This window comes from Monodon monoceros, unplaced genomic scaffold, assembly GCF_005190385.1.
Source record: "Monodon monoceros isolate NGI ecotype Baffin Bay Population unplaced genomic scaffold, NGI_Narwhal_1 Super_Scaffold_1, whole genome shotgun sequence".
Lineage (NCBI taxonomy): Eukaryota > Metazoa > Chordata > Mammalia > Artiodactyla > Monodontidae > Monodon > Monodon monoceros.
Genome location: NW_021703765.1, coordinates 59,415,484 through 59,433,304, shown reverse-complemented (window position 1 = coordinate 59,433,304; position 17,821 = coordinate 59,415,484). Strand labels below are relative to the sequence as shown.

Here is a 17,821-nt window from a genome sequence, read left to right as displayed (position 1 = left end):
ACTCAAACTCTTTTGAGATCGGGAAATTATTCTGGATGGAGGAAGGAGCCATGAGCCAATGAATGCTGCAGCTTCTAGAAGCTGGAAAGGGGTAGGAAACGGATTCTTCCAAGACCCTCCAGAGAAAACGCAGCCCTGCCAGCACCTTGACTTAGCCCAGTGAGACCTATTCTGGAATTCTGACTTCCAGAATTCTAAGATAATAGATTTATTTTGTCTTAAGCCACTAAGTTTCTGGTAATTTGTTACAGCAGACATAGGAAACTAATATAGAAGTCTGAGTTAAAAAAAAAATACATTCAGATAAAATTACTTAGGAAACACTTTATTGCACAAAATTTACATCTGTTGTATATGATGAAAAGCATGGCAAAAACAACCTTTTGTTAATCCATTTTTCTTTGCGATTTTTCTGTGAAAAGTAAAGATTTCCTAATACATTCTTTTTATATAGTTGTTTAACAGTTGTGTTGGTAGTAAGTGTCTTGGGACATAAGGTATAAAACTGAAAACGGATCAGAAAAGTGCAGGGGGAAGACCACTGCCAAAGAGTAACCTCCAGGAACTCGGCATTTTCCATGGCAAGGCAGACGCTGAGGGGTCAACACACTGCAATTGAAGAACAGAATATTGTAATCCTTCAACTTTATCACTAAATCTCCTTTTAACACGTATTATAAATCTCTCCCTTTGTTGTTGTTGTTCCTTTTGGTTTTGACACTTCTAGCTGTGATTTATTGTAAGGAAAAAACAAAGTAATACATTTCTGTGTCTTTATATCAGCTGAAGATAAATTTCCTCAATTTCCAAGCCATAAAGATACGAACCAGAAAGGCTATAAATAGAGTCCATGGAGCAAAATCAAATTCAAAAGAAACAGTGGTTAAAAAAAAAAAATCAATGCTGTGTGATTTGTATCAATTTGTTCTTCAAAAAAGCATGAATTAAAAAGACAGTCACCTACCTCGTAAAGTAGGCTTAGGTTACTTTTGTTATGCCTAAAGGCTAACTGATTTCCCTGGGTGTCATGCTCTTATTTCATAATAGAGAAAAGTATTTTAATTATAATGCATATTGATAGCTAAAGTACTGCTCACAAAGCTATACCTTTTGCTTAGAAAAAAAAAGAAAAACCTGAATTCCAAAGAGGACTTGTTTATCCTTATAAAAAGCTGCCTGGTATAATTAATGCAACACTAAGAATGAATACAACGAAGTATTTAAGATTTTCCTTTTTTTTTGAAAATCAGCCTTAATGAAACAACTGCAGACAACAGGTTGCTTAGCTGTCTTCTTTTGAAAAGTTCAGCTAACTTAAATTTTATATGAAGATGTCTAAATTTAACATAAACTTTCACTTATTTGGTCTACTTATATAGTATGTAAAAATGCAAGTTTATGAATACATAACCAGAGAAATCAGAGACTTAAGCTTTGGTGAAACTTACACATGGTTTGATTATCTGAAGCCATTCATTAAGATATTCAACAAGACCTAACGCATCTGGGATATTGTCTCCTTCCGAAACGAATTTCAGCAGAATCACCATTGGGATTTCTTTAGAACAGCTACAACAATTAAAAAGAATAATTAGATATTCTTCTACTGATACAAGATGATGGTTCCAGTGTGCCTGTTTTTATAGCTGAGATAATCTGCCAGGTTTTAGGCAAGGAGACGCCACATCACAAGATCACTTATGTACCCTCTATTTGTAGGGACAAAACTAGGAACAATGTAACACCCACCCTGGGCACATGAATGTTCCTGCCCCACACCAAGATCTGCACTGGAAAATTAAAAGAACATCAATTTTGTGAGAAATATCTGTAAATACCATGAATTTTAAAGCTACAAATGGTAAAGTTGCAGTATCTTGCAGATACAAACATTTAATTCAAAATGTTTAATTCAAAATAGAAAACAGAATTTAATTCAAAACAGAAAACAGACCAAGAAATTAGTAGTGGTAGTTTCTTCTGGGTGACAGAACTGAGTATTTAAAATTGTTTCTTTTGACTATTCTACATTTTCAAAATGTTCTATGAGGAACATGTCTTTCATAGTATTTTGTCTAGTGTTGCTAACTTTGTGGGCAAAGTTAACAGCTGCCCAGAGGTTGTTCTCTGCCCTCACGGTGTCACCCTATACTTGTGAGCTCAGGGTTGAGGAGGGTTCAGGCAGGCCCCAGGGCTCTTCCCCCAGCAGCTGTGCCCCTCTGGTTCTCTGCCTCATACTCTCCAGCTGTGTCAGCCACCCCAACTCTGGTTTCCAGTCCCCTCGACTTAGCAAGACGGCTGCACTCTGCCTGGGTGCCCCACCCCATGCTGCAGTCCAGCAGGAAGCTGGGGCAATAGCAGGACTCAACTGCTTTCTCCCAGGCTTCACAGCTGTGTGCTGCATGGTGTCCAATGTCTGATGAACAGTTGTTTCATTAATGTTGTCCAGTTTCCAATTGTTTATGGCAGGAGGGCAAGTCTGCTATCAGCTACTCTGACACGGTCAGAAGCAAAGCTAGGAGACTGACTTGCAAAGAAGCAAGAAGTCAGTTTGAAGGGGCAGAGTGCGGGGGCAGTGCAAAGAGAGCAGAATCCCCCTCCCCCTGCGGAGAAGGGCGAGACCAGCAAGGACAAACAGGAAGCGACTTGGGGCCGACTCTGGCAAACCGGGCAGGTTGTTGCAAAGGAGACAAGAGGAGAAAAGGAGAGGGAACAAAAGCAAGGAAGAATGCGACAGCTCTGGGGACACTGTGAGGGCCAGGAGGCCAGCATCTGTGCAGAGCGGACCCAGGGGGCCAGGCCAGAGGGGCCTGGAGGGCTCTGGATGGCACATTGTGGAGGATGAACCAGATTCCGCAAAAGGCAAGTAAAACTGCTGATGGATTTTTACTTAGGGAGTCTTGTGATCAGTTTTGCATTTTAGAAAGTTAATTCCAGCATTGCTGCTGAGGTGGTCAGGGCAGGTCAGAATGAGGCAGTAGGCGATCGATCAAGAGACCCTGACAGCAGCTGCTATGGCCTGGACTGTGTCCCTCCAGAGTCTACAAGTGGAAGCCTCACCCACAGGCGACTGTATCTGGAGGCAGGAGGTTTAGGAGGTAATTCAGTGAAAGGTCACAGGAGGGGGCCCTAATCCGATGGGACCATGGCCTTACAAGGAGAGAAGGAGCTCTCTCTCTGCTGCGTGAGGACACAGCCAGAGGTGGCCGTCTGCAGGCCAGGAAGAGGGCCCTCCCCAGAACCCGACCAGGCCAGCACCCTGACCTCCAGCCTCCAGAGCTGTGAGCAAACACATTTCTGTTGTTTAAGCCCCGCAGTCTATGGTCTGACAGAAGTGCAGGCCACGGGTGATGTGGCCTGAATGGAGTGAGAGAATGATTCAAAGCTGGTGGTTTGCAGGGCAGGTGTGGAGAATAACCAGGTGGCCAGGGCTTCTAGGCTGTGGTCAGAAAAGAGGTGAAATAATATACTATACTAAAGGGCATAAGCTAGACAGGGAAAGAAGTGAAAACACGAATGGAAGATAGACTACGAAAAAAAGAAAAGTTGAAGGAAATGATAGTTTTAATAAGAGCATAGATTTTCAGGTATAAAACAGGAGTTATTTAATGAGTACAGATCTTCTGTTTAGAACGATGACAAAGTTCTGAAAGTGGATGGTGGTGATGGGTACACAACAATGAATGTACTGAATGTCACTTAACTGTACACTTAAAAATGGTTAATTTAATGTTATGTACATCTCACCACCACCACCACTGCAAAGAGGACTGACTGCAGAGGTTGCACAGAATATGTATTAGGACCCCTAACGTGACACACATAATAAAGCATTAAATATGGCTTTTCAGGAACCAATTCTATAACCACATTTCAATCTTTCCCCTGAATGTAACACGGTACCTATTTAACGAAGACATTTTCAGAGTTCCAGTAAGTACTCCAAACACTATCCCAGTTATCTTACTTTCATTTTCAGATAAGATGGGCAGCAAATATACAGGTAAGCTCACCCTTCGTCATAGAGTGTTTTTGTGATACCTCCTCCAGGAATACGGACACAAAACTCAGAATCGTCTATTTCAGGAATGCATGGGCTTTTTTCCATTTCTTCCCAGTTAAGGCTCTGTATTTTATTCTGAACACTTTTTTGAATGGAAGGTGTAAGTAGGTACCTGAAGGGAGTACTGGAAACAATCATATAATTAACTAAAAACTCACAAATACGTACATTAAGACAATTAACAGTTCTTTTAGCAAAAATTATCTTGTTCTCCATATATTCTGCTGCACAAAGCAAAACACGCGTTTCAGCAGTCTATGGAAGAGCAACATGTAAAAATATTGCTCTGACTTGCTATTTACAAACTTAGGGGAGAGCGGAGAGACAGGAAAACTTAACCCAAGGCCAGGCCAGCGTGAAGATGTCCACAGCCACGCTCCCACCAGGCCCACTGTGAGAATCCCAGAAACTAAGTCTAGTCTTGAAAGGTTACTCTTGGCTAATAATTTCATCAGAATTTTACAGGTGAAGAAATGATAATGCAATAAACTAGTTTAGATTTTTAAGTCTTGGATACTTTGTCTTCTACCTAAGAATTCAATCTGACATGCCTGGGAGCTATACTTAAAGGCAACTGTAGTTCTGCAAATACAAATGGTTGAATATATGGAAATAAATAGAAACATCAATCCAGTCTTTGAAAAATGATCAACCAATAAACATCAGGTACCCTTTCTCCTTTCCCTTCATCAGCTGAGGTTTGTGGTGCTGCCAGGCACGTGATACCACACAGCAGAGCACAGCCCCAGAACCATTCCCGCCTTTACCCTAGGATCACAGTGCCGCAGCCCTGGGAATGTCAAGGGCCCGCCACCTCTATTCCTCCTCGCTCATGTTCTTTACCTCCTTCTTTCTAAATTCCAGGGAGGACAGGAAAGGATATGCATGGCTTTAAAATTTTATTTTAACCTTTTAATAGAGAAATCATCCTAATAACTGTATAAATCATAGCAAAATACTTTTCCAAAGACACAGACATACCTGCGGAGCTGGAGGTCATTACGGTGATACGAGTGGCTGCTTGAAAGAACAACAACTTTGGCACAGTTGCTGCTTTTCACCCAGAAAAGCAGTTTCTCACAGAATGACTTTGATTTATACTTTGTATACCATTGAAAGAATAAAACAAAAACAGAAAAGTTAGATCCTAGAGTTACAATAAGAGTAGTCTATATAGTATTTCACCCACATTATGTGATGATATATAGTTTATATATACTAAAATTATAATTATTTTTATATCTACTTACCATCCTTAGACTGAAGGTGAAAGATGAGGAGCAATGACTATTTTTTTATTTTTATTTTTTAACATCTTTATTGGAGTAGAATTGCTTTACAATGGTGCGTTAGTTTCTGCTTTATAACAAAGTGAATCAGTTATACATATACATACATCCCCATATCTCCTCCCTCTTGCGTCTCCCTCCCACCCTCCCTATCCCACCCCTCAGGGTGGTCACAAAGCACTGAGCTGATCTCCCCGTGCTATACGGCTGCTTCCCACTAGCTATCTACTTTCCATTTGGTAGTGTATATATGTCCACACAACTCTCTCACTTTGTCCCAGCTTACTCTTCCCCCTCCCCGTATCCTCAAGTCCATTCTCAAGTAGGTCTTCGTCTTTATTCCCGTCTTGCCCCTACGTTCTTTGTGACCATTTTTTTGGTATTTTTAGATTCTATATATATGTGTTAGCATACGGTATTTGTTTTTCTGACTTACTCCACTCTGTATGACAGACTCTAGGTCTATCCACCTCACTACAAATGATTCAATTTTGTTTCTTTTTATGGCTGAGTAATATTCCATTGTATATATGTGCCACATCTTTATCCATTCATCTGTCAATGGACACTTAGGTTGCTTCCAAGTCCTGGGTATTGAAAATAGAGCTGCATAGAACATTGTGGCACATGACTCTTTTGAATTATGGTTTTCTCAGGGTGTGTGTGTGTGTGTGTGTGTGTGTGTGTGTATATATATATATATATATATATATAGTGGGATTGCTGGGTCGTATGGTAGTTCTATTTTTAGTTTAGTTTTTTTTTTTTTTTGCGGTATGCAGGCCTCTCACTGTTATGGCCTCTCCCATTGCAGAGCACAGGCTCCGGAAGCGCAGGCTCAGCGGCCATGGCTCATGGGCCAAGCCGCTCTGCGGCATGTGGGATCTTCCTGGACTGGGGCACGAACCCGTGTCCCCTGCATCAGCAGACGAACTCTCAACCACTGTGCCACCAGGGAAGTCCTATTTTTAGTTTTTTAAGGAACCTCCATACTGTTATCCATAGCAGCTGTATCAATTTACATTCCCACCAACAATGCAAGAGGGTTCCCTTTTCTCCACATCCTCTCCAGCACTTGTTGTTTGTAGATTTTTTGATGGTGGCCATTCTGATTGGTGTGAGGTGATACCTCATTGTAGTTTTGATTTGCATTTCTCTAAATGATTAGTGATGTTGAGCATCCTTTCATGTGTTTGTTGGCAATCTGTATATCTTCTTTGGAGAAATGTCTATTTTGGTCTTCTGCCCATTTTTGGATTGGATTTTTTTTTTGCTATTGAGCTACGAGCTGCTTGTATATTTTGGAGATTAATGCTTTGTCAGTTGCTTCCTTTGCAAATATCTTCTCCCATTCTGAGGTTTGTCTTTTCATCTTATGGTTTCCTTTGCTGTGCAAAAGCTTTTAACTTTCATTAGGTCCCATTCGTTTATTTTTGTTTTTATTTCCATTTCTCCAGGAGGTGGGTCAAAAAGGATCTGTTGTGATCTGTATCATGGAGTGTTCTGCCTATGTTTTCCTCTAAGAGTTTTATAGTGTCTGGCCTTACATTTAGGTCTTTAATCCATTTTGAGTTTACTTTTGTGTATGGTGTTAGGGAATGTGCTAATTTCATTCTTTTACATGCAGCTGCCGTTTTCCCAGCACCACTTATTGAAGAGGCTGTTCACTGTATATTCTTGCCTCCTTTATCAAAGATAAGGTGACCATAGGTGCATGGGTTTATCTCTGGGCTCTCTATCCTGTTCCGTTGATCTATATTTCTGTTTTTGTGCCAGTACCATACTGTCTTGATTACTGTAGCTTTCTAGTATAGTCTGAAGTCAGGGAGCCTGATTCCTCCAGCTCCATTTTTCCTTCTCAAGATTGCTTTGGCTATTCGGGGTCTTTTGTGTTTCCATACAAACTGAAATTTTTTGTTCCAGTTCTGTGAAAAATGCCATTGGTAGTTTGATAGGGATTGCACTGAATCTGTAGATTGCTTTGGGTAGTAGAGTCATTTTCACAATGTTGATTCTTCCAATCCAAGAACATGGTATATCTCTCCATATGTCTGTATCATCTTTAATTTCTTTCATCAGTGTCTTATAGTTTTCTGCATACAGGTGTTTTGTCTCCTTAGGTAGGTTTATTCCTAGGTATTTTATTCTTTTTGTTGCAATGGTAAATGGGAGTGTTTCCTTAATTTCTCTTTCAGATTTTTCATCATTAGTGTATAGGAATGCAAGAGATTTCTGTGCATCAATTTTTTATCCTGCTACTTTACCAAATTCATTGATTGGCTCTAGTAGTTTTCTTGTAGCATCTCTAGGATTCTCTATGTATAGTATGTCATCTGCAAACAGTGACGGTTTTACTTCTTCTTTTCCGATTTGGATTCCTTCTTTTTCTTTTTCTTCTCTGATTGCTGTGGCTAAAATTTCCAAAACTATGTTGAATAATAGCGGTGAGAGTGGGCAACCTTGCCTTGTTCCTGATCTTAGTGGAAATGGTTTCAGTGTTTCACCACTGAGAATGATGTTGGCTGTGGGTTTGTCATATATGGCCTTTATTATGTTGAGGTAAGTTCCCTCTATGCCTACTTTCTGGAGGGTTTTTATCATAAACGGGTGTTGAATTTTGTCGAAACCGTTTCTGCATCTAATGAGATTATTATATGGTTTTTCTCCTTCAAATTGTTAACATGGTTTATCACATTGATTGATTTGCATATACTGAAGAATCCTTGCATTCCTGGGATAAACCCCACTTGATCACGGTGTATGATCCTTTTAATGTGCTGTTGGATTCTGTTTGCTAGTATTTTGTTCAGGACTTTTGCATCTATGTTCATCAGTGATATTGGCCTGTAGCTTTCTTTTTTTGTGGCATCTTTGTCTGGTTTTGGTATCAGGGTGATGGTGGTCTCGTAGAATGAGTTTGGGAGTGTTCCTCCCTCTGCTATATTTTCTAAGAGTTTGCGAAGGATAGGTGTTAGCTCTTCTCTAAATGTGTAATAGAATTCGCCTGTGAAGCCATCTGGTCCTGGGCTTTTGTTTGTTGGAAGATTTTTAATGACAGTTTCAATTTCAGTGCTTGTAAGTGGTCTGTTTATATTTTCTATTACTTCCTGGTTCAGTCTCGGAAGGTTGTGCTTTTCTAAGAATTTGTCCATTTCTTCCAGGTTGTCCCTTTTATTGGCATATAGGTGCTTTTAGTAATCTCTCATGAGCAACCAAACCAAAAAACAAATCCACCAATGATAACAAGCGCTAAAAACTATACTAAAAAAAAACCCCAAAACCAAAAAATGCTGTCAGAACCCTAGGACAAATGGCAAAAGCAAAGCTATACAGACAAAATCACACAAAGAAGCATACACATACACACTCACAAAAAGAGAAAAAGGAAAAAAAAAAAAAATATATATATATATAAAAATAAAAAAAGAGAGCAACCAAATCAATAAATAAATCTACCAATGATTGATAAGCTCTAAATACTAAACTAAGATAAACATAAAACCAGAAACAAATTAGATGCAGAAAGCAAACTGCAAGTCTACAGTTGCTACCAAAGTCCACTGCTTCAATTTTGGGATGATTCGTTGTCTATTCAGGTATTCCAGAGATGCAGGGTACATCAAGTTGATTGTGGAGATTTAATCCACTGCTCCTGAGGCTGCTGGGAGAGATTTCCCTTTCTCTTCTTTGTTCACACAGCTCCTGGGGTTCAGCTTTGGATTTGGCCCTGCTTCTGCGTGTAGGTTGTGTGAGGGCATCTCTTCCCCACCCAAATAGGACAGGGTTAAAGAAGTGGCTGCTTAGGGGGCTCTGGCTCACTCAAGCCGGGGAGAGGGAGGGGTACGTAATGTGGGGCGAGCCTGTGGTGGCAGAGGCTGGCGTGACGTTGTAACAGCCTGAGGCGTGCCATGTGTTCTCCCGGGGAAGCTGTCCCTGGATCAAAGGACTCTGGCAGTGGTGGGTCGCACAGGCTCCCGGGAGGAGAGGTGTGGATAGTGACCTGTGCTTGCACACAGGCTTCTTGGTGGCTGCAGCAGCAGCCTTAGCATCTCATGCCTGTCTCTGGGGACCGCACTGATAGACGCGGCTCACGCCCATCTCTGGAGGTTGTTTAGGTGGTGCTCTGAATCCCCTCTCCTTGTGCATCCCAAAACAATGGTCTCTTGCATTTTAAGCAGGTCCAGAGTTTTCCCTGGACTCCCTCCCTGTTAGCTGTGGCACACTAACCCCCTTCAGGCTGTCTTCACGCAGCCAACCCCAGCCCTCTCCCTGGGATCTGACCTCCGATGCCCGAGCCTCAGCTCCCAGCCCCCATGTGCCCCGTCGGGTGAGCAGACAAGCCTCTCGGGCTGGTGAGTGCTGGTTGGCACCGATCCTCAGTGCGGGAATCTCTCCACTTTGCCCTCTGCACCCCTCTTGCTGCGCTCTCCTCTGTGGCTCCAAAGCTTCCCCCCAGCCACCCCCCGTCTCCGCCAGTGAAGGGGCTTCCTAGTGTGTGGAAACTTTTCCTCCTTCACAGCTCCCTCCCAGAGGTGCAGGTCTCGTCCCTATTCTTTTGTCTCTGTTTTTTCTTTTTTCTTTTGCTCTACCCAGGTACACGGGGAGTTTCTTGCCTTTTGGGAAGTCTGAGGTCTTCTGCCAGCGTTCAGTAGGTGTTCTGTAGGAGTTGTTCCACATGTAGATGTAGTGATGTAGTTTTGATGTATTTGTGGGGAGGAAGGTGATCACCACGTCTTACTCCTCCACCATCTTGAAGGCACCCCACAATGACTATTTATTTTATCTTTACAACTAGAGATAAGGTAAGTGTGAGGAATCTAGATTTCAGTTTCCTGGTTCTGTACTTCAGTGATCTGTTGTTACTCAAAAACCACCACGTGGTTATCTGTGAGACGTTCTTGCCAGAAATTTCTGCCCTAAATCTGATCAGAAAGAAACAGTTAGGTGAATCCAGAAGGCTGAACATCTGGCCTGGGTCCCTCAGAGGAGTCAATATTGTGAATCACAGAAAGAGGAGGGCAGCTCTACACTGAACACCAACTGAAAAGATATAACAGCCTAAGGCAACACACAAACCTTGCCTGGATCCAGAACTGAAGGATATTTGGGGAACAACTGGGGAATTTGAATATGCCGAATGCTAGTACTTAATAATTCACTGAATGCTGACTTTCTAGGTGTGTGGCAGTGTTGTGGTTGTGAGGTTGTGTGTGAAGGAGAGTCTCCTTCTTGTATGGAGTGAGCAGTATGATGTCAGCAGCCTCTTTTTGGACTGTTTGGCAGGAGGAAACTGCGTGTACTTGCGCAAAGAGAATCAAGCAGGTGTGGCAAGATGTGAACAGATGACTGATCTGGGATCTGGGTCATAAAATTTGGGGGGAAAACCCATTTTATGGAAACTCTTTTCAGAGACTGTTAATAAAATAATTATTCAATAAAATTTAAAATGCAGGTAAGAAATGGCTACCTTTCAAAAACAGAAGGACAGTTTGTGTCGTGGTTAAGAGAGGCCAGCTCCAGAGACAGGCTGCCGGGTCTAGAATGCTGGCTCCACCCATGAACCACATGGCTTGAGCAAGCTGCCTGAGCTTCTGTGTTTCCGATTTCTCACTTGTAAAATTAAGATAATTAGCATCTGCCTCCTAGGATTGTTGTGAGGACTGAGTAGAGCAACATGTTTGAAGTATTTAGAGTATTATTGGTGCAAAGAATCTATGCTCAAAAAATGTTTGCTACTTTGAAATCACTCTTTATTTACATCTATCAACAATTTCAGGGACTTCCCTGGTGGCGCAGTGGTTAAGAATCTGTCTGCCAATGCAGGGGACACGGGTTCGAGCCCTGGTCCGGGAAGATCCCACATGCTGTGGAGCAGCTAAGCCCGTGCGCCACAACTACTGAGCCTGTGTTCTAGAGCCCGCAAGCCACAACTACTGAGCCTGTGTGCCGCAACTACTAAAGCCTGTGCACCTAGAGCCCGTGCCCTGCAACGAGAAGCCACTGCAATGAGAAGCCGAGCAGCCCCCGCCCAAAGCCTGCGCACCACAACCAAGAGTAGCTCCTGCTTGCCACTACTAGAGAAAGCCCACATGCAGCAACGAAGACCCAACACAGCCAATAAATAAATTAATTAATTAAAAAAAATTCATTTAGAAGTGTCTGAATTGTCCATCTTACTTCTCGAACTTACACTGATATTAGGAAGAGAACAAAAACGCCACGTGGCACAATGTAAAACTGCTAGCAACTCTCACTGCCAAACTTTTTGTGTGATATTGTTAACTAAGGAAAGAGTAATAAATATTAAAATAACCATAGCTCCATTCATGATAGCCTCAAGCTGGAAAAAAATCAAATGCTCCATCAACAGTATGTGTAAATCATGGTTTATTTACATAACAGATTCATGCACAGAGGTGAGAAGGAAGTAACTACCTCTACCTGCAACAATGTGGAAGCACCTCGCAGACAGAATGTGGAGTAAAGGAGGCCAGACGTGAAGTGCACCCGTGAGATTCCGCTCCTACAACATGGTGACTGTGGGGGTGTGTGGAGGGGCCCCCGGGAAGGGGAGACCTTTCTGCCCCCCTGAACAGGTGGTACCTCAATCCACTCTACACCAAGGCTCTGTCTAGAAGCCGAGGATACAGGAGTGAATGACACCTTGTCACTTTTCTCAGGGAACTTCCATTCTATCAGGTGGGAAGTGAGGAGTCGTGAAGAAAACTAGCTCAGGATAAGACAAGAGAAAGGATGCTGGGGGGGGAGGCCTTTCTGATGAGGGACAGCTAAGCAAAGACTAAAGGAAGTGAGCCATTCAGGTGTCCAGTGGAGAAGTGGTCCAGGCAGAGAAACTACTGTGAGGACTGAGACAGGATGAGCTTAATGTGTTTGAACAGCACAGGGTGGCCAGTGTGGCTGGAGCAGGGCAAGCAAGAGGGGGAGCAAGGGACAGGCATGCAGGACAGCTGGACGTGGGGCCAGGGACAGAGCTGCCCCGCAGACACTCCATGGTAACCAAATGCTCTTTATGGCAGCTGCTCGCCACGCATGGCTGTGGAGAACTTGCAATGTGGCTACTGGGACAGAGGAACTGAATTTTTAATTTTACTTACTTTTAATGAATGAGTCAAAATTTAAACAGCTACATGTGTCTAGTGGCTGCCACATCAGAGATGTAGGGCCTGTCGGGCCGTGGTGAGGGCTGTGAACTCGCTTTGAGATGGGAAGCTACTGGCGGGTTTGGAAGGCAGAAGTGACATGCTTTGATTAAGATTTAAAGGATCATGGGTAGAGCTGTCTGCAGGGCGGGTGGTGCAGAAGCACAATCAGGGCATGAGGGAGGGGGTGGCTGGACTGGAGTGGTGGCAGCGGAAGACGAAAGAAGTTGGATTCAGAAAATATTTTCATATATATATAATTTTTATGTAGATGCCACTGGTTTGAAATGTAACTCAAATAGAATAAACCTGTAATATTTATATGCTTAAAGTTTTTCACCAATGCTACCTGAATCGGGAATATATAAGACCCAAGCTATATGTCCCAATTTCTTTCAATATATTCATGAAACAATACTAACAACTCTGAAATTTTATGAGTATTTCTCTATAGAATCAGACCTTGCTTAACTGTATAAACATAAACAAAGAAATGACTTTTGATGTCTTAATGACTTTTGATGTCTTAATGATAATGACTCAGCATTTTCTCATTATATTGCACTTTAATAAACTTAAGAAGGCAAAAATAACATACTAACCTTAATAAAAATGGATCTTAACTGAAGAGCCACTAGTTTCTTTGAAGGCGATGCATACACTGCAAGTCCAAGAAAATGAAACCAAATGACAGTTAAATTGAAGGAGTCATACAAGTGAAGTTATAATGATAAAAAGCTGAACTAGGAGAACTTCTGTATCTAAATGTTTTCAATAGTTAAAATATAGAACATATGCACTATATCATTTAGTTAAAACAAAACACTTTAATACCTCAGAATTCACCTGTGGGCTTTATTCTACAGAATACATTCAGTGCTGAAAAGTTAACTGTAAGAAAATTATCAAAAATTATTTCTCTTCTTTGACTGTAAATCCAGAGAAGTATTCCCCTGGAAATTTCTAGCATTATGACAAATGACATCATTCTTAAGACCGTTTTTGGTTTCTGATATTCTTTCCTCTTTTCTCTAGAGAACAGCAACAGTCATTGGGATTAGAACAAGGAAGAATAAAATGCAGCGAATGTTAGCTGTGTAATAAAATACCTGCAACAGGTACATGTGTTCTTTAGGAGTTTTTGAAAGACCTGAAATAACATGCAAAAATTTTTGTGAGTCAACGTGTGTGAATTTTTTCTGCAAAAAGGATCCACAATTTTCATCAGATTCTACAAGGGGCCCACTTTACTGATGCTTAAGAGGTCCTGCCCAACTTCACCTCCAAGAATGAGATGCTCCAAAATGACCCAAGGACAAAATACAGAGTGCCTGAGGACACGTGATTAGGCCACTGTGCCAAGGGCTAAGCTTTCAGTTACTGTAAAAAGATTACAAATAATCCTAGACTTGGGCACTGCCTTCGGTGGATCACGTCTCTCCTGTTATACAGGTCTTTTCAGGGTTGTCTCATTGGACTGGTGCACGTGGGGTGGCCACGGCTGTGCTCCATCAGCGAGTCTGCTGACCACCAGGTATGTGTGGGGCAAAGGAGGCTAGAGCAGGTCTAGGAATTAGGGAAAAGGGCAGGCTGAGCTTTAAAATATAAGATGTACCACTTTCTACAACAGCAACACTTGTGTTCTCCACCAGTGTATCACGAAGGTCTTTTTTTGTTGTTAAGACCCTGTTTTCCAGATCCTTTTTCTTGTCAGGTGATGTAACATCGCCTTTCTCGTATTCTGGCTAAAATATTTAGCTTTTAAACAATCAAGCCTTTATTCCTAACTCCAGTTTCAGAAAATACAGAAACTAGAGGAACGTGGCAAATGACACCACAGGAAGCAATCAGACAAACGTAGAAGGTGGGACGTTCTATAGGACAATGTGTCCAGTTTTTTCCTTCAATAAATCAGTTTTGAAAAGAAGGAAAAGAGATTATGCAGGGTAAGAGATTTCAAAGGCACGATAATCAGAAGTACTATGGCCTGGTCTGGACAAACTAACTTTAAAGGACAGTTTTGGGTAAACTGGGCCTCTCTGAATATGGATAGGGTATAGGAAGATATTGCTAATTTTGTTAAATGCAATGGTGTTTTAGCTATGTAAGAAAATGTACTATAAGGGGTGCATACTTACATATTTGGGGGTGGAATGTTGTGATGTCTATAATTTATTTCAAAAAGACACCTCATCTTAAAAAATAAAAAAGTGGATTAAAGAACTGTCTCCAACGGACCTGCTGCCAGTTTGTGTCAGAGGAAAAAGCCAGTGGGTCTTCTGCTGGAGTGAAGGTGCATTAGCAGGTGACAGGGAGGCAGGTCTCTGGGTCAGGCTGCCTCGATTAATCATGGGACCATGATTCCCTGTGCACTGGTTCCCTGATCTATAAAACCACCCATGGAGTAGTTGTGAGCATTAAGTGAATTAACACATGTAAATGCACAGTGTTCAGCTCAGAGGAGATACTCAACAAATGACAGTTGTTATCATTAGTCTAAATATAGAAATTCTAGTTCTACCATTTATAGTCCTTTGTCCTTCAAGGCAATAATTGAAATTATCTAGTGTTAATAAAACCATCTTTCTAAAGTGTATCTCATTATTGCAAGCTCATGACATGGTTAGGAAGACTGACAAAACCCAAAATGCTTCCTCACTTGTTTCTCGGTCCACCTACGGTCTTTCATGCTCCTCTGTCACCTTTGGCTTCTAAACCGAAGACTGAGAGGCCAAGGCAGCAGCTGCCCATCACGCGAAGTAACTGGAGGCTCCTTTGTTTTCCTCTCCTCCCGAGGGGCAGTCTCATCATGAACACAGTGGTTGGGGGCTGTAAACTGTGTGCCCCACCTAACCCAGCTTGACAGTCCAACGAGGAACTGTGGAGACGTACGGCGTGGGAAGAGCCCACACCCACTGCAGTGTTAGGAAACTCGGCCTCTCTGAGCCTCGTCAGTGTTACAACAGATTCTACAACGTGACAGGATGGCAGAGGCCTGTGTGAGGTAGCGTATATTAAACATACGGGACTGAGCCCAGTGGAATTCTCTCTCCCTGATATTAGTGATGCTTACCCATGCCAGTAAGGAGAGAAAATAAAACTGAGGATAAAAGGGGAAAAACCCCACGTTAAACAAATAGGTATCTCAAATTCCATCCAAGGATACAAATACAGCCACATCTCTCAAGGGAGCTGCCATTTAGGAAAGGCTAAGGCCTAAACCAGGGTGTATGCAGGAGAGGAAAACACAGTGTCCTGAACTCTGCACAGAGCCCGTGCCAGGCGCTGCAGGACATACTGAGAGGGTCTGGTTCTGATTTAAAACAACTCTACCTTGTAGGAGAATATAACACACCTTCAGCATTTATACTGAGTTCTGTTGAATTTTCTTCTGCAGTTGCATATGGATTGTTTCCAACCATCGGCACAAGACAATCAGTATAGAAGTAACCAATCTTATACATATTCAGTGTAGAAATAATCAGATCTATTGCAAGCTGGCCAACATTTCCAACAGATACTGCTGGCTGAAACAGTAAAATAATATATTCATTAAGTCAACCAAATTAGCAGCACTTTAAAAAGTTTAGTCAGAAGACAACAATCACAGCACTGGTACTGCACGCTTACACTCAGGTGAATCACAGCTGGATTCTGACCCCTTCATTAGCTCCACCTTTCAGACTACTGATTGAACATTTACTAAATACCCCAATGGAATGAATCTTCCATTTCTTCAACCTAACATGGCTTCCCTCTTCACCACTCCACTGTCAAGGGTACCACTAGTATCTTTTGGACATTACTTTCTCTATGACATTTTTCTTTTTCTTTTTTTTTTTGCCAGGTATCTCCTGCAAAAACACTTCTTGTCTTTTGTGATTAATAAATATTTTTCAGGGAGATACTTTGAAATGAAGTCAAATTTCCTTCCTCAGTACACTATCACATGCTAATTTAAGCATTTATTGACATTTTATTTCTTTTTTGGCCATGCAGCATGTGAGACCTTAGTTCCTGGACCAGGGATCAAACCCGTGCCCCCTGCAGTGGAAGGGTGAAGTCCTAACCACTGGACCACCAGGGAAGTCCCCATTAATATTTCTTGTGTGCACTATTATGATGAAAATTATCAAAAAGTAACTTTTCTATTACCATCATCCTTTTTAAAAACTAAAATATAATTGACATATAACATTATATTAATTTCAGTTGTACAACATTGTGATTCGACATCTGTACATACTGCAATATGATCACCTCAACAGGTCTAGTTAGCAACCAACGTCACACAGTCAGAAAAACCTTTTTTTCTTGTGATGAGAACTTTTTAAGATCTACTCTGTTAACAACTTTCAAATGTACAATACAGTATTAACTATAGTCATCATGCTTCGAGTTACATCCCGGGACTTATTTTTGACTAGAGATTTGTACTTTTGACCCCCTTCTCCCATTTTATCCACCCCTGCTGGCAAGCACCAATCCATTCTCTGTATCTATAAGTTTTTGTTCGTTTTTTTAATTCCAAATATGACGCTTTCCTTAAGAGGTCCTTGTGTCCCTCCCCATCCCAATAAATCCTAGGGCCTTTCTGTACCTTTTTCAACGTTCTAACCTTATTTATATACATGTGTTTTCAACTAAACTGCAAAATCCTTGAGGACAAGAATCTAGTCTTTTTTGTCACATTTTGACACCACAGAACGCTCACTGAGTGAGCCAAAGTCTTTAGCAGCCCGTCTGTAGTTTCCTGGCTAGTGACAACGATTCGCTAGCTTGAACCTGACTCCCGAAATAACTGAGAAAAGGTTTTCTAGGATGAAATGTAAAGCGAGTGGTCCGCACGACACTAGCTGAGCACAGGCCACTCCCCAGCACGTTTCGCTCTCAGCCACCAGGACTCGGGGCCGTAGACCCGCGCGCGTTCGGGGACCGCCGCTCGGACCCCCACCCCGCCCCCTCCCTCGGGGCCGGACTCACCATCAGGAGCGTGCACCCCGCGAGGTCGGGGACGGAGTCCCCGCAGGGGACGAACATGGTCTAGACGGCGGCTACAGCGGGAAAAGCCTGCGGCCGGAAATGCGGACGGGCGGTGCGCGGGGTCCTACGAGGCCTTCGGCGCGGGGTGCTTCGAGGCCCACGGCACGGGGTCCTGAGGTGCCCGTGCCACCGCCTGACGAGGCGGCGTGCGGCAGGGCCTGCGTGGAGGGGCGGTGGCAGGGGCGGCGCCGCAGGGAGCCGGCGGGCACCGCGCGGAGGCGGCGGGCGGGGCCGACCGGGGGGCGCCGGCCGAGATGACTGACAGG

General features: G+C 42.6%; 1 protein-coding gene across 1 annotated transcript; it reads right to left on the bottom strand.

Moving 5' to 3' along the window:
* Positions 1–309: 309 nt before the first annotated feature.
* PSMG2 (proteasome assembly chaperone 2) lies at positions 310–17,689 on the bottom strand. The gene is made up of 7 exons (XM_029232154.1): positions 17,496–17,689; positions 15,868–16,039; positions 13,115–13,173; positions 5,045–5,163; positions 4,014–4,187; positions 1,449–1,569; positions 310–609 (listed from the first exon to the last, which is right to left on the bottom strand). The coding sequence occupies exons 1-7, from the start codon at positions 17,550–17,552 to the stop codon at positions 517–519; spliced, it is 795 nt and encodes a 264-aa protein (XP_029087987.1). The 5' UTR covers positions 17,553–17,689; the 3' UTR covers positions 310–516.
* Between the last annotated feature and the right edge of the window lie 132 nt (positions 17,690–17,821).

What these genes read in the sequence shown, in the direction of transcription:
- PSMG2 (XM_029232154.1), bottom strand. Translation starts at nt 17,552, where the DNA reads ATGTTCGTCCCCTGCGGGGACTCCGTCCCCGACCTCGCGGGGTGCACG. An exon ending in ACTCAGTATAAATGCTGAAG is followed by an intron (nt 13,174 to 15,867) that starts GTGTGTTATATT and finishes TTGGACTTGCAG; the next exon opens with TGTATGCATCGCCTTCAAAG. An exon ending in AATGACCTCCAGCTCCGCAG is followed by an intron (nt 4,188 to 5,044) that starts GTATGTCTGTGT and finishes GATTGTTTCCAG; the next exon opens with TACTCCCTTCAGGTACCTAC.